We start from the raw sequence: 17,575 nt of genomic DNA on the forward strand, positions 1-17,575 counted from the left end.
CCCTCTTGTATTCTTGCCTGTACTTAGACCACAGTCTTGAGTTTACTTCCCACAGTTATTATTCACTGGATTGGGTGCTCAGTTACAGCCTATGAGACCATTCACCATTTAGTATTGCCTCAGCTCTATCCACTTCTGCTTTTCAAACAACTGACACAGCAAATTTCTTTTTTAAATCTTTAAGACAGAGAGACTCTGTCTACCTAAAACCCTAAAATGAGGTCACTGGCATATATTCCCTTAAGAAATAATTCACTGGCAGAGATGCAGAAAGCATTTAAATAAAATAATACTTTAGTGATATTTTTCATAACAGTGCTCCAGCTAAAGGGAAAGTGTCCAACGTAGTGATTACATATAATAAATCATTAAAATTCACGTTTACAAAGATATTTGAGACAAAATATTATTTATGATATAAAAATAGAATATAAATTATATATACTCTATTGTTCTAAATATACAAGCAAAAATTATATATGTATATATACATATACATACACACAGGTACATATATAGTATTGGAATAAAGGAAATTCTCAGGGTGGTAGAATTATTGCTTCTTTAAACTGTAAGTTTCTAAACTTTAATAGTATCAACGTATCACTTTTATTATTAGAAAAATGCCATCTTCATGATCCACTGTAAGAAATACTTGACAAAGATATATTTTTATTTGTAGCTATATATTTATATTATCTTTCCATAGATATAAATCTATTCATTATTTTTGGCTGGTTGCTGTAAGTCTAACGATATTTCTCCTTATTATTATTTTAACAATGCCTATTTAGCATCAATATTGTGTCACTTCAATTTTCACTCCTAATCATAGGCGCTTCCTACTTCATAAACCCCACTTCACACCTGACATTTCCCACCTCATACTTCACAAATGTTATAGCCTTACAACAGCATGATTCTACTTATAAACATTCCACTTCTAACCTTAGGAGTTTCCTACTTCATAAATCCCACTTCACATCTGACATTTCAAACTTCACATGTCACATGTCATACTTCACAAATGGGAAAGTACATTTCCATTTAGTTCACCTCCCTTGTCCTTTACCTTTATGCTCTATTGCCATGTTTTTACATGTACATGCATCATAAACGTGGCCTTATGCAAAGCATTAAATTCTTTTTAAGAAAATTAGAAGAGAATTAAAAAATTGGTCTTTGTATTTACAGTCATTTTCCATTTCCACTTGCCATTCTCTCCTTCCTGTAAATCAAAATTTCCATCTTGTATTACTTCCATTCAGCCTGAAAAACTTCCTGTAGTGCTGCCTGTTTGAAATGAGTTTCCTCAGCTTTCGCTTGCCTAAAAATATCTTTATTTTGCCATATTTTTTGGAAGATAATTTTACTGGATATATAATTCAAGATGGATAACTTTTTAATTTCTTTTTAGCACCTTAAAGATGCTACCGCTCCTGGTCTTCATTGTTTCCGATGAGAACTCTGCCTTCATATATATTATTGTTCTTCTGTAATGAATGCATCTTTTTTCTATGGCTCCTTTCAAGATGTTCTAATTTGGACTCTGATTATCCGTGACTCTCTGTGTCACTCTGATATGCCTATATGCGGTTTTCTTGGTATTTATCTTGCTAACTGCTCTCTGACGTTCTTGGAACTGTAAGTGAAAGTTTTTCAATCATTTTTCAAAAATATTTATTGCCTCATTATAATGATTTTTCTTTTGGAGCTCCAATGCATACATATTAAACTGTGTAATATTGGTCCATAAGTTCAAGGGGGGTTGTTCATTTTTTTCTTGAATCTTTTTAGATCTCTGTTCTTGAGACTATATAATTTCTGTTTATCTGTTTTCCAAGTCCCTGTAAATTGGTGAGATCCAATCTCAAAACTCTGTCTCCTCTAAGAATCTCGTTAGGGCTTGGTTTTAAGCTTTGTTAAAGTGGGTATAAACAGGACCTTTCTCTGGGTGTAGCTTTTATCATAAAGCAGTGATTCAGCTTCATTCCCACTTTGTTAGGAGGTGTTAAAGGGTCTATTCAAGAAGTCTGGGCCCTAAGTTCGAAGTCCCCAGCACTGCTTAATGTCTAATCTCTCTGTTCTGCTCTTACCTCTGTAACAGACAGTCTTTTATTAACTTTGTGTGGCTGTGTTTGGTGGTACTGCCCAGCTCTCAGTCAAGGGTGTGTGGGAAACCGCCACATGAACTTCATGACCTCCGCAGACTCCTTCTCTTAATGCCCTGGCCCACAGATCCCAACCACTTCAAAAGCCCAGAACTCTGATCTCTGCCTCTTCAGATAAGAGAGACTTGCGCATTCTGATTGAACTCCAGGTTGATGCACTATAGCTGGGAAATTTTCCCCAGGCAGAGATCCAGGGAAACTGTGGGGCTCACCTTGTTTCTTTCCTCTCAGGAACCATAGCCCACTTACATGGTCATTTTCTTTTAGATATTTAACCCTAATATTTATTCATATTCCTACTTGGTTATGTGGTACCTACCCCAACAACACTGTTCCTTCTTATTCTTGAACTGTTGCTCTTTAGTTGTCCTCTGACATTCCAATTCTTCCTTCACGTTTGAGCTCTTTAGTACATTCTCTTGACTTCCTGGTTTTGTGATCAGTTTGTATTCTCTTTTCATATTGAACTTTTTTTCTTTTTGGACTTCAGGGTATAGACAGTCCCACCTGATGTGGCAATATCCTGCCACTTAAAGTATAAGAGACTCAATCTATCAGATGTCGCTATGAATGACCATTCCAGTTGAACCAAACTACCTTCCCTCTTCCTTAATGGGAGGGGAAGAGGGAAGGTAGGGAATTCTGACACCAGAGAACACTCATTTGAGCCTTGTTCTCTATTAGATAGAACTGAAAATGAAATGCCTATCAATATAAATTGTCTTCTTTTTTCTTGCTAACATAAATTTTGTCAGGGACTAGAATATGCCCATTTTAACATTAAAATTCCAAGATTCCCAGAAGCTAGAAGTGGCCATGTGACATACCTCTCTCCAATGAGATGTGTGTCAAGGGCATCAGGTGGGACTTTGGGTAACCAGTTGTTTTCACTGTTTAAAAAAAAAAAAAAGACATACATGGCTCCTCATTTCTCCTTATGCCCATTCCCCATTCCCTTTCCACTTACTCACAAGGTCAACTTAAATTAGTCAATCCCACCTTTACCAAAAACACAGGAGAAAAACTAAATGTTTATTTGCTGTATGCCACTGATATCTTTTTAGTTACTGGCTATGCAGCATTAATCTAGCAATAGCTGATTGAGACAATAAGCTAGACTCAAATCATGGAAACCTACAACTAGGAGAAGACAAAATGCAGCACGCAATAGCCCACCTCTGCTGCTAGACTGCCTGGGTTCACTGCCCAGTTCTATTGTTTTTACTCATGTTGATTTTTACCAGTTTGATTATCCTTGATCTCAGTTTCCTTAATTGTAAAATAGGAATAATAATGGTTTAGTTTTAGTTTATTTGTTTTTTTCTGGTAAGGACTAAACAAAGATAATCATTTAACATTTGATAAAATGATATCTGGTACACAACAGATGCTTAATTAATATTCAAAATTATTATTCAATACTAGACCAGGGAGGGAGGGTTAGATTTTACTCATCAGGCCGGTGGTATTTTACAGATTTCCACGGAAGACTGTTGTTCTGTCAGCTGGAGTGTTCCCTGATAAATCAGAATAATGGTGGTCTTTTCCTAGTATGCAGATTAATTTAAGTAAATTGATATAAATTACTTGTTCTAATAATTTTTCTCCCCTATATGTTTTTAAATCTCTAGTGATTGGCACAACTTGTTTGCGAGTCAAATGAAAACATGTAAATGAACAAATATCATTATCATTAATAGAAAAAATTCAGAAACACCAATTACACTTAGTTTAACAATCTGTCTTTTAAATAGACATGTGTGCCCCCAAATTGTCATTTTATATTATACAAGCAAAATACAATATTTTCTCCCAGGAAACTTGCTCCTAGTTCCTGTGATTGAATTGAAAATATTGTTTCATGACACTTTACAAATAATACGGTATTATGCAAAAAACACAATAATCTGCAGGTTTAAGATCTCTAGCAATATAAAAATAATCCCTTGTCAGAGGCAGCGAACAGAAAAGAGTTGATTAGTGACAGAGACATTAGGAAAATGGAGAAAATTTGACAACATTTGGACGTAGGTGGTGAGAGAGAGAAGAGATTCTTAAACTTTAGTGCAAATAAAAATTACCCTGAGAGCTTAATAAAAATGTATACAGAGTCCATGTCCCCAATCCCAAAAATTCTGGCTCAGAATTTCTGGAATAGTGACCTAGAACCTGCATTTTTAACAAATCCCATTTCTGATTCTGATTCAGGTAGCTAAGAATCACATTTGGAGAAACACTAGAACATATGCTCTAACTATTTGTAATCATTAGTTTAACTCTGCTATTTCAGAATTATTTAGCACTTTGCAGTTACTGGCAAGCATTGATGCCAGTGGAAAGCCAAGGGTAAAGGATGACTCCAAGATTTTATGCCTGAACACCTGAGTGAAGAATAATGCCATTAATCAAGACAAGGAACACAATGATAAAAATGAGATACTGTAAAGAAAGAAAGATGATGATGAACATTTTTTTTTTGATTGTTGAATATTGGACTTTTTTGAGGAGTGGAAGGGAGTGGCATTACATACTAACTCTCTTCCACATATGACTCTGAATAAGGTCGTGAATAAGGGAGAGAAGGAACCCAAGGAGCCACTTCATTACTGATAAATGCCCAGGTGGGAAGCTAAAATTAGGGTGTGTCACCAATGGGCTTCCTCACACTGGAACCCAGCATTAAGAGGCCTAGTCCCTGCAATTCTACGTGGCAGGAGCAACTGCATTGATCTGTTACCCCCAAGCAGCTAGAAGACACTATCCTCTCCACCTTACCTGCAATAGTCCTTTACACAATTTCTACTGTGGACTCTGTATTTGTCATTTATAACACACACTTCAGAATCAGAATGAACGCAAGTGTTTATTCTGTTATCTCCATTTGAACCTAAGTGCTAAGAGAGCAAGGATCATATCTTACTTGCCTACTATTCAATACTCAGACCCAGTGCTAAGAAAGGAGTAGAAAGTCTAAACAATTTGTTGAATGAATAAGTTTTTAAAAGAACAAATACTAACGTTGACTTCTGGTATGGTGTTTGTTTGTATCTGCTCAAACCAAAGTTCCATGTTACTGATGTCAAAGTTAAACAGGCAGGGCTTCCCTGGCGGCGCAATGGTTGGGAGTCCGCCTGCCAATGCAGGGAACACGGGTTCGTGCCCCGGTCCGGGAGGATCCCACATGCCGCGGAGCAGCTGGGCCCGTGAACCATGGCCGCTGAGCCTGCGCGTCCGGAGCCTGTGCTCCGCAACGGGAGAGGCCACAACAGTGAGAGGCCCGCGTACCGCAAAAAAAAAAAAAAAAAAAAAAAAAGTTAAACAGGCAAAGACTTATCCAAGATGACTGCAATACAGAAGAGGGGCCAGGACTCTGAGCTCAACTCACCAGAAAATAACAAAAAGCTTATGAGATTTTAAGAGTAGGGAGGCTCTTAGGCCAATTCTGTTTACTAATTAGCCTTACCCAAAGAAAAAGTAAAATTTTCTCGTAGCTTCGTGGCAGGAGGTAGTTTTACAAATTGAAACAAGATGCCTGCCTAAGTTAGGCTCCTACCCTTCCAAAGAGACTGGGGAATAGGGATATCTTCTTTGTTGACGACATTTTTCAAAAGGATGGCTCCTTGTTCCTTCAGAAAGACAGCCCTGGGTTACATCACCGGCAAGAACTTTTTTAAAGATTTATATTTCAAAAATGCAGAGAATCAATGTACAGTTACAAGTTTTCTAACGTAAACGCCCTAAGGAAAGAGAGGTCAAGGACCTTGAGGCAGGAAGAAACCTGTCTAAAATTTATACCTGAGCTTAGGGAAACCAAGGCGGTCTTAATAAATGGTTAGCTGTGTTTCTGCAGTTCTGCACCAACGAACTCAAATTACAAGCTTCCAATCTCTCATGGTTTCTTCATGCAAAGAGCTGCTGCACACTTTACACAACTTTTTTCTGTTTACTTTCTTACTTGTGAGCCAACCACGGAGCTCTTCCCCGCGCCTCTGGCAGGGCGCGTGCGCAGATGGCCTTGTGCGCCTGACGTCACGGAACGCGCCAGCCCCGGCATGTTAGCAACCGAAAGCGTCCCTGGTAGCAGTGGCTGCTGAGATGTACGAACTTCCGGTTCTCCCGGCAGCTGCAGCCGCTGACGCTTCTGCCACCTGCTGTGGCCGGGTCTTAGCCCGGGATTTGGTCACCCTTCATTCTTCACTGCGCCCATGGTCCCACCTGGAGCCAGGGCAGCGGGCCCGGCAGCTCCCACGTGGTGAGAGGGCGGTCCGGGGAAAATGAAGGCGACGCACTGTAGCTGCTGCCTCAGCCACCTGCTCGCCTCCGCCCTCCTGCTGTTGCTACTGCTGCCTGAGTTGAGAGGGCCCTTGGAGGTACTGCTGCAGGCGGCCGAGGCCGTGCCGGATCCCATGCCTCCGGACCGTGGGCCGCGAACCCTGCCACCTCTGCCGTCTGGACCCACAGCTGCCCGATCCCCGGGCCGCGCTCCGGCCGAAGCCGAGGGACCACGGGGCGCCGAGGGCATCAATAGCAGCACTCCCAGTGCGAGGCTTGCAGCCGAAGACCCAGGCGGGAAAGCGGGGGAAGAAGGCCCAGTGGGTGGCGTCCTCGCTGTGAGCCCCAGCCCCGGCGACAAGCCCATGACCCAACGAGCCCTGACCGTGTTGATGGTGGTGAGTGGCGCGGTGCTGGTGTACTTCGTCGTCAGAACGGTCAGGTGAGGCGAAGCCTCGATGAGCCTCCCTCGCAGGCCTGAAATGGGCTATCTTTAGACCTGGCGTTGCCCTCTTCCCACCCCCAGTATCATGGGTGCCTACCTGAGTGAGAGACTGTGAGGATGAATGTCTAAGAGGCCTGTGGTACCTTTGGGAGTATTTTAACCACCAAGTAGTTGCTCCCTATCATTTATAAGTTATAAATTAGTACGGAACCTCTAAATCTTTATTTGAGTAAATTAATAGTAATGCAGAATGACCTTATTATATGGGTACTTTATTTTATAAAATGTAAAAGAAAAAAAGTTATTTTAGCAGTAGTTTTCTTTTCTTACATCTTTATTGGAGTATAATTGCTTTACAATGGTGTGTTAGTTTCTGCTTATAACAAAGTGAATCAGTTATACATATACATATGTTCCCATATCTCTTCCCTCTTGCGTCTCCCTCCTTCCCACCCTCCCTAGCCCACCCCTCTAGGTGGTCACAAAGCACCGAGCTGATCTCCCTGTGCTATGCGGCTGCTTCCCACTAGCTATCTATTTTACGTTTGGTAGTGTATATATGTCCATGCCACTCTCTCACTTTGTCACAGCTTACCCTTGCCCCTCCCCATGTCCTCAAGTCCATTCTCTAGTAGGTCTGTGTCTATTCCTGTCTTACTCCTAGGTTCTTCATGGCATTTTTTTTTTCTTAGATTCCATATATATGTGTTAGCATACAGTATTTGTCTTTCTCTTTCTGACTTACTTAACTCACTTGACTTACTTAACTTACTTAACAGACTCTAGGTCCATCCACCTCACTACAAATAACTCAGTTTCGTTTCTTTTTATGGCTGAGTAATATTCCATTGTATATATGTGCCACATCTTTATCCATTCATCCGATGACGGACACTTAGGTTGTTTCCATCTCCTGGCTATTGTAAATAGAGCTGCAATGAACATTTTGGTACATGACTCTTTTTGAATTATGGCTTTCTCAGGGTATATGCCCAGTAGTGGGATTGCTGGGTCATATGGTAGTTCTATTTGTAGTTTTTTAAGGAAACTACATACTGTTCTCCATAGTGGCTGTACCAATTCACATTCCCACCAGCAGTGCAAGAGTGTTCCCTTTTCTCCACATCCTCTCCAGCATTTATTGTTTCTAGATTTTTTTGATGATGGCCATTCTGACTGGTGTGAGATGATATCTCATTGTAGTTTTGATTTGCATTTCTCTAATGATTAAGGATGTTGAGCATTCTTTCATGTGTTTGTTAGCACTCTGTATATCTTCTTTGGAGACTGTCTATTTGGGTCTTCTGCCCATTTTTGGATTGCGTTGTTTGATTTTTTGTTCTTGAGCTGCATGAACTGCTTGTAAATTTTGGAGATTAATCCTTTGTCAGTTGCTTCAATAGCAAGTATTGTCTCCCATTCTGAGGGTTGTCTTTTCGTCTTCTTTATGGTTTCCTTTGCTGTGCAAAAGCTTTGAAGTTTCATTAGGTCCCATTTGTTTATTTTTGTTTTTATTTGCATTTCCCTAGGATATGGGTCAAATAGGATCTTTCTGTGATTTATGTCATAGAGTGTTCTGCCTGTGTTTTCCTTTAAGAGTTTGATAGTTTCTGGCCTTACATTTAGGTCTTTAATCCATTTTGAGCTTATTTTTGTGTATGGTGTTAGGGAGTGATCTAATCTCATACTTTTACATGTACCTGTCCAGTTTTCCCAGCACCACTTATTGAAGAGGCTGTCTTTTCTCCACTGTACATTGCTGCCTCCTTTATCAAAGATAAGGTGACCATATATGCGTGGGTTTATCTCTGGGCTTTCTATCCTGTTCCATTGATCTATCTTTCTGTTTTTGTGCCAGTACCATACTGTCTTGATTACTGTAGCTTTGTACTATAGTCTGAAGTCAGGGAGCCTCATTCCGCCAGCTCCGTTTTTCGTTCTCAGGATTGCTTTGGCTATTCGGGGTCTTTTGTGTTTCCATGCAAATTGTGAATTTTTTTGTTCTAGTTCTGTTAAAAATGCCAGTGGTAGTTTGATAGGGATTGCATTGAATCTGTAGATTGCTTTGGGTAGTAGAGTCATTTTCACAATGTTCATTCTTCCAATCCAAGAACATGGTATATCTCTCCATCTATTTGTATCATCTTTAATTTCTTTCATCAGTGTCTTATAATTTTCTGCATACAGGTCTTTTTTCTCCTTAGGTAGGTTTATTCCTAGATATCTTATTCTTTTTGTTGCAATGGTGAATGGGAGTCTTTTCTTAATTTCACTTTCAGATTTTTCATTAATAGTGTATAGGAATGCCAGAGATTTCTGTGCATTAATTTTGTATCCTGCTACTTTACCAAATTCATTGATTAGCTCTAGTAGTTTTCTGGTAGCAACTTTAGGATTCTCTATGTAGAGTGTCATGTCATCTGCAAACAGTGACAGCTTTACTTCTTCTTTTCTGATTTGGATTCCTTCTATTTCCTTTTCTTCTCTAATTGCTGTGGCTAAAACTTCCAGAACTATGTTGAATAAGAGTAGTGAAAGTGGGCAACCTTGTCTTCTTCGTGATCTTAGTGGAAATGCTTTCAGTTTTTCACCACTGAGGACGATGTTGGCTGTGGGCTTGTCATATATGGCCATTATTATGTTGAGGAAAGTTCCCTCTATGCCTACTTTCTGCAGGTTGTTTATCATAAATGGGTGTTGAATTTTGTCAAAAGCTTTCTCTGCATCTATTGAGATGACCGTATGGTTTTTCTCCTTCAGTTTGTTAATATGGTGTATCACATTGATTGATTTGCTTATATTGAAGAATCCTTGCATTGCTGGAATAAACCCCACTTGATCATGGTGTATGATCCTCTTAATGTGCTGTTGGATTCTGTTTGCTAGTATTTTGTTGAGGATTTTTGCATCTATGTTCATCAGTGATATTGGCCTGTAGTTTTCTTTCTTCGTGACATCCTTGTCTGGTTTTGATATCAGGGTGATGGTGGCCTCGTAGAATGTGTTTGGGAGTGTTCCTCCCTCTACTATATTTTGGAAGAGTCTGAGAAGGATAGGTGTTAGCTCTTCTCTAAATGTTTGATAGAATTCGCCTGTGAAGCCATCTGGTCCTGGGATTTTGTTTGTTGGAAGATTTTTAATCACAGTTTCAATTTCAGTGCATGTGATTGGTCTGTTCATATTTTCTATTTCTTCATGATTGAGTCTTGGCAGATTGTACATTTCTAAGAATTTGTCCATTTCTTCCAGATTGTCATTTTATTAGCAGAGTTGCTTGTAGTAATCTCTCATGATCTTTTGTATTTCTGCAGTGTCAGTTGTTACTTCTCCTTTTTCATTTCTAATTCTATTGATTTGAGTCTTCTCCCTTTTTTTCTTGATGAGTCTGGCTAACGGTTTATCTATTTTATTTATCTTCTCAAAGAACCAGCTTTTAGTTTTATTGATCTTTGCTATCGTTTCCTTTATTTCTTTTTCATTTATTTCTGATCTGATCTTTATGATTTCTTTCCTTCCACTAACTTTGGGGATTTTTTGTTCTTCTTTCTCTAATTGCTTAAGGTGCAAGGTTTGGTTGTTTATTCGAGATGTTTCCTGTTTCTTAACGTAGGATTGTATTGCTACTTCCCTCTTAGAACTGCTTTTACTGCATCCCATAGGTTTTGGGTTGTCGTGTCTCCATTGTCATTTGTTTCTAGGTATTTTTTAATTTCCTCTTTGATTTCTTCAGTGATCACTTCGTTATTAAGTAGTGTATTGTTTAGCCTCCATGTGTTTGTATTTTTTACAGATCTTTTCCTGTAATTGATATCCAGTCTCATAGCATTGTGGTCAGAAAAGATACTTGATACAATTTCAATTTTCTTAAATTTACCAAGGCTTGATTTGTGACCCAAGAGATGACCTATCCTGGAGAATCTTCCATGAGCACTTGAGAAAAATGTGTATTCTATTGTTTTTGGGTGAAATGTCCTATAAATATCAATTAAGTCCATCTTGTTTAATGTGTCATTTAAAGTTTGTGTTTCCTTATTTATTTTCATTTTGGATGATCTGTCCATTGGTGAAAGTGGGGTGTTAAAGTCCCCTATGATGAATGTGTTACTCTCGATTTCCCCTTTTATGGCTGTTAGTATTTGCCTTATGTATTGAGGTGCTCCTATGTTGGGTGCATAAATATTTACAATTTTTATATCTTCTTCTTGGATCGATCCCTTGATCATTATGTAGTGTCCTTCTTTGTCTCTTCTAATAGTCTTTATTTTAAAGTTTATTTTGTCTGATATGAGAATTGCTACTCCAGCTTTCTTTCGGTTTCCATTTGCATGGAATATCTTTTTCCATCCCCTTACTTTCAGTCTGTATGTGTCTCTAGGTCTGAAGTGGGTCTCTTGTAGACAGCATATATATGGGTCTTGTTTTTGTATCCATTCAGCCAGTCTGTGTATTTTTGTTGGAGCATTTAATCCATTTACATTTAAGGGAATTATTGATATGTATGTTCCTATTCCCATTATCTTAATTGTTGTGGGTTTCTTATTGTAGGTCTTTTCATTCTCTTGTGTTTCCTGCCTAGAGAAGTTCCTTTAGCATTTGTTGTAAAGCTGCTTTGGTGGTGCTGAACTCTCTCACCTTTTGCTTGTTTGTAAAGTTTTTAATTTCTCCATCAAATCTGAATGAGATCCTTGCTGGGTAGAATAATCTTGGTTGTAGGTTTTTCTTCTTCATCACTTTAAATATGTCCTGCCAGTCCCTTCTGGCTTGCAGAGGTTCTGCTGAAACATCAGCTGTTAACCTTATGGGGGTTCCCTTGTGTGTTATTTGTTGTTTTTCCCTTGCTGCTTTTAATATGTTTTCTTTGTATTTAATTTTTGACAGTTTGATTAATATGTGTCTTGGTGTGTTTCTCTTGGATTTATCCTGTATGGGACTCTCTGTGCTTACTGGCCTTGATTAACTATTTACTTTCCCATATTAGGGAAATTTTCAACTATAATCTCTTCAAATATTTTCTCAGTCCCTTTCTTTTCCTTTTCTTTTTCTGGAACCCCTGTAATTCGAATGTTGGTGCGTTTAATGTTGTCCCAGAGGTCTCTGAGACTGTCCTCAGTTCTTTTCATTCTTTTTTCTTTATTCTGCTCTGCAGTAGTTATTTCCACTCTTTTATCTTCCAGGTGACTTATCTGTTCTTCTGCCTCAATTATTCTGCTATTGATCCCCTCTAGAGTATTTTTAATTTCATTTATTGTGTTGTTCATCGTTCCTTGTTTCATATTTAGTTCTTCTAGGTCCTTGTTAAATGTTTCTTGCATTTTCTCTATTCTTTTTCCAAGATTTTGGATCATCTTTACTATCATTATTCTGAATTCTTTTTCAGGTAGACTGCCTATTTCCTCTTCATTTGTTAGGTCTGGTGGGTTTTTATCTTGCTCCTTCATCTGCTGTGTGTTTTTCTGTCTTCTCATTTTGCTTATCTTACGGTGTTAGTGTTCTCCTTTTTGCAGGCTGCAGGTTCGTAGTTCCCGTTGTTTTTGGTTTCTTTCCCCAGTGTCTAAAGTTGTTTCAGTGGGTTCTGTAGGCTTCCTGGTGGAGGGGACTAGTGCCTGTGTTCTGGTGGATGAGGCTGGATCTTGTCTTGCTGGTGAGCAGGTCCACGTCTAGTGGTGTGTTTTGGGGTGTCTGTGGACTTATTATGATTTTAGGCAGCCTCTCTGCTAATGGGTGGGGTTGTGTTCCTGTCTTGCTAGTTGTTTGGCATAGGGTGTCCAGCACTGTAGCTTGCTGGTCGTTGAGTGAAGCTGGATGTTGGTGTTGAGATGGAGATCTCTGGGAGATTTTCGCCGTTTGATACTATGTGGAGCTGGGAGGCTGCAGCACCAAGAGCCTTTCATCCACATGGCTCAGAATAAAAAGGAGAAAAAGTAGAAAGAAAGAAAGAAAGAGAGAGAGAGAGAAAGAGAGACAGAAAGAAAGAAAGAAAAAGAAAGAAAGAAAGAAAGAAGGAAAGAAAGAAAGAAAGAAAGAAAGAAAGAAAAGGAAAGAGAGAGACAAGAAAGAAAGAACGAAAGAAAGAAAGAAAGAAAGAAAAAGGAAGGAAGGAAGGAGATAAAAGAAAATAAAATAAAGTAAGATAAAAATAAATATTTTATTTAAAATAAATATTTTATTAAAATAAAAAATAATTATTAAGAAAAAAAATTTTTCAAAACGTAAATAAAAATATGGACTGAAAGAACCCTAGGACAAGTGGTTGAAAGCAAAGCTATACAGACAAAATCTGACACAGAAGCATACACATACACACTCACAAAAAGAGGAAAAAGGGAAAAAATAAGAAATCTTGCTCTCAAAGTCCACCTCCACAATTTGGGATGATTCGTTGTCTATTCAGGTATTCCATAGATGCTGGGTACGTCAGGTTGATTGTGGAGCTTTAATCCACTGCTCCTGAGGCTGCTGGGAGAGGTTTCCCTTTCTCTTCTTCGCACAGCTCCCTGGCTCAGCTTTGGATTTGGCCCCGCCTCTGCGTGTAGGTTACTGGAGGGCGTCTGTTCTTCGCTCAACAGGAAGGGTTAAGGGAGCCGCTGATTCGGGGGCTCTGGCTCACTCAGGCCATGAGGAGGGAGGGGTACGGAGTGCGGGGCAAGCCTGCGGTGGCAGAGGCCAGTGTGACTTTGCACCAGCCCGAGGCGTGCCGTGCGTTTTCCCGGGGCAGTTGTCCCTGGATCCCGGAACCCTAGCAGTGGCGGGCTGCGCAGGCTCCCCGGAAGGGAGGTGTGGATAGTGACCTGTGCTTGCACACCGGCTTCTTGGTGGTGGCAGCAGCAGACTTAGCATCTTGTGCCCAACTCTGGAGTCCGCGCTGTTAGCTGCGGCTTGCGCCAGTCTCTGGAGCTCTTTTAAGCAAGGCTCTTAATCCCCTCTCCTCACGCACCAGGAAACAAAGAGGGAAGAAAGTCTCTTGCCTCTAAGGCAGCTCCAGACTTTCCCCCGTACTCCCTCCCAGCTAGCCGTGGTGCACTAACCCCTTGCAGAGTGTGTTCACGCCGCCAACCCCAGTCTTCTCCCTGTGCTCCGACCTCTCCCTGAAGCCCAAGCCTCAGCTCCCAGCCCCGCCCGCCCCGGTGGGTGAGCAGACAAGCCTCTGGGGCTAGTGAGTGCCGGTCCGCACGGATCCTCTGTGCGGGAATCTCTCCGCTTTGTGCCCCGCACCCCTGTTGCTGCGCTCTCCTCCGCGGCTCTGAAGCTTCCCCCCTCCGCCACCCACAGTCTCTGCCCCAGAAGGGGCTTCTAGTGTGTGGAAACCTTTTCTCCTTCACAGCTCCCTCCCACTGGTGCAGGTCCCATCCCTATCCTTTTGTCTCTGTTTATTCTTTTTTCTTTTGCCTTACCCAGGTACATGGGGAGTTTCTTGCCTTTTGGGAGGTCTGAGGTCTTCTGCCAGCATTCAGTAGGTGTTCTGTTGGAGTTGTTCCACGTGTAGATGTATTTCTGATGTATCTGTGGGGAGGAAGGTGATCTCCACGTCTTACTCTTCCGCCATCTTCCCCCTCCACCACCTTAGTAATTCGGTTGTACCATATGAAATTTCTTACATTCCACCTTTTTTAACCGGGAATACTGACAATTTTGTATTATTCAATCTTTGTCATAGCCCCTATTAGAAACATCTAGCATTCTTTTGCATGGCACTAAATGTTTCAATGCAAAGTGTTACCGGTTGCATGATAAGATGGAAAACTGATACCTATGCGGGGGGGGGGAATGTCATAAATATGATCCTGTTTTAATATTGGTACATATGTTTAATATCCTAACTATCCTATCCTGATTTTAAATTTACAAAAATTTGAATTAGTAAATGGATAAATTTGATATCTTATACACAAAAAACCTTTGCAAAGTGAATTCATCTATAAATCTAAGTCATTCAAAAGTTGAAACTTACAAATGAATAGTTTTTTGAGCCTATTCTTACTACAGAAAGTAAGATTATAGAATTACTTAAATTTCAGATTTCGTACAGATATGGACATGTAAATGACATCTTTCATTTTATATATGATGAAACTGACCTAGAAGACTAAAGTGGTTTAATTTGTGTCCTGTGGAGTCTAGTGACCATCTATGATTGTAAAATCCATCGTTTGCTTTGTTTGACTTTTTTTCCCATTATCGTGATGTGTGTCCTAAGACTATGATCAACCTTTTCATGAAGTAGACTAGGTCTTTATGTTGTACCAGGTTATGAGTAAAAGTAGAAGACTGTCACTTATTTTTCTATTCCTCTTAATGCCTTATCAAGTAGAAAAGGAATTATATAATTCACTTAGTGACACTTGTTACTGTTGTAAGTAACTTCCACTTGATACGTTCCATTGTTACTGAAGTAAAGTTATTTTATGGCATCAATCATGATATTAAAATATTTCAACTATGTAGTAAGACTGATTTGGAAATCTATAATAAAGCCTCCTTAACTGGGTTAGTTGGGGGCCACCTCTCTGAAGAGCTGACATGCAGAGCCAAGACCTCACTGTTAAAAGGAGCCAGCCAAGAGAAGAGTTGAGGAAGCACTGTGTAGTTTCCTCCTGTACAAATACAGTAGAGGGTAGGTTTATAGGAATGCACTGGTTTGTTTTCTAAACTATTTCACATTTTTCCCTCTACTATTTCATATATTTCTTTAAGTGGATTTATTTAAACTGAAAGTTTCCTTTTAAACATATCTATTTATTATTTTGTGAACAGAAAACCAACATCCCTTGGCTTAAATAACTGATTGAAGAAGTACAATGTAAGCCAATGGTAGATATGTGGTCCAGGGAATCCTGGAGGGTGGGAGGGTTCTCTGAGACCTCTTCAGGGGATCTGCAAGATCAAAACCATTTTCAAAATAATATATTCTAAGTTTATAGGGCACAAGAAGTTCATTGATACAGTTTCAAATTGCACATTTCAACTAGCTTTTAAGAAACTACCTCTTGTTGAGTTTTGGTGTACTATCAAAATAGCATAAACACCAGTATCTGAAAACACTATTAAAATGCACCTCCCTTTTCCAAGCTCATATCTACATGAACCTGGATTTTCTTTATATCCTTCAACCAAACAACACATTGCAAATGATTGAAGGCAGAAGCAGATATGAAAATCTAGCTGTTTTCTATTTTCTCTCTTTTCATTTTCTATCTAGTTCTATCCATTTAAGCCAGACATTAAAGGGATTTGAAAAAATCTAAATCTATGCCAATTTTCACCTTTTTCTGTTTTCTTTTTGATAATATATTTTTCACAAAAAACTATGTTAATATGTAGTGGATTTATTCTAATTTTAAAAAGCAAATGATATTTTAAAGTTTTCTTAGGTTTAATTAACATACTAATAATCCACATAATTGATATATATAATCCACATATTTATAAGCTCTTTGGGGTCCTGAATAATTTTTAAGAACGGAAAGGAATTTTAAGATCAAAACATTTGAGAACCACTGGTGGAAACAATATTATTTGAGTTATATACTGTTGGATCACAAAACCCAGCAAATCCAGGCCCACTTTCTATTAAAGAGGAAGTTAGAAAATGAGGTGTTACAGACATATTACCACTAAACTGAGACTTTCTTCTTGATATAAAGAAATATTAGAAGAAAATTGAAGCTGTAATTACTTTTCCCACTATATAATTGTTAGTTAATGCTGTCTGTATATTTCCTATAAATATCCAGAGTATCCTTAGTATTATGTTTCATATACATATAAATAATGGGTCTGATGATAACTTTTTGGGGATGATCTTTTTTCGTTTTGCTTCCACCTTATGTATAATCTTATATATAATTGTTTATCGCCATTGATTTTCTATCTTCATTTATGTAAAGCTCGGAAGGGTACAGTCCTTTCAATCTGATTCTGTTGGATGACTCACTAATATTGTGTGTTAACAGCCAAATTCTGAACCTATGGCTAAGAAAAACTGGACTCTTTACCCAGCATCTAGTACATTCATTTAGTCCAAGTCCTAAATTTAGATGGCCACCTGATGTCCAAAGCTTGACTGATGCTAACAATGTCTGGGCAATGTTCAAAACTTATGCTTTTTGCTTCCAGATTATGGGATGAAAACTATTCATTTTGGTGAATGCCCATTTTGACCCCCCAACTTCCAAAATAGTTGTGACAACACAGCAGCATTATTTATTTGTGCCAAGGGGGAAGAATGGGCCAAAATCATCATTTCATTAACTGATATGTGAAAACACAGAATATTTTACTTGTAAAGTAGTTGAAGTCCATGAAATGTCCATATTGTTTTACTTTAATCTAATTCAGTTATAATGAATGTGTAACTAGAGATAACTTCCCCTTTGAGTCTGGAAATATTCCAAAGAACAATTAGATTCTCTCTGTAGAAATTGAAATATATAGAGAAGGAACAGAGTAGTCTTCCTAAGATTAATACATAGTCTTTATGAGAAGAGGCTCATTGTCTGTCTCATTCTCTATTATATCCCCAGTACTGAACGTTATGTACAAAATAGGGTAGACACTGAGTAAGTAGTTGCCTAATGAATGAGTGTTCTTAGTCCTTGTCGGAGATCAGTGTGAGTCTGGGGAAGACTCAAAAACATGAGAACAAAGGCTATTTACTTATCTTTTTTTTTTTTTTTTTTTTTTTTTGGGT

At 39.0% G+C, this 17,575-nt stretch overlaps 1 protein-coding gene across 1 annotated transcript in view; it reads left to right on the plus strand.

Moving 5' to 3' along the window:
- Nucleotides 1–6,445: 6,445 nt before the first annotated feature.
- Nucleotides 6,446–17,575, plus strand: part of FAM174A (family with sequence similarity 174 member A) — a 22,341-nt gene continuing 11,211 nt past the window's right edge. The window contains exon 1 of the mRNA XM_007469733.1: nt 6,446–6,885. Coding sequence (XP_007469795.1) covers nt 6,446–6,885 — 440 coding nt within the window. The remainder of the gene's footprint in view (nt 6,886–17,575) is intronic.

The sequence above is a fragment of the Lipotes vexillifer genome, unplaced genomic scaffold, assembly GCF_000442215.2.
Source record: "Lipotes vexillifer unplaced genomic scaffold, Lipotes_vexillifer_v1.1 scaffold510, whole genome shotgun sequence".
Lineage (NCBI taxonomy): Eukaryota > Metazoa > Chordata > Mammalia > Artiodactyla > Lipotidae > Lipotes > Lipotes vexillifer.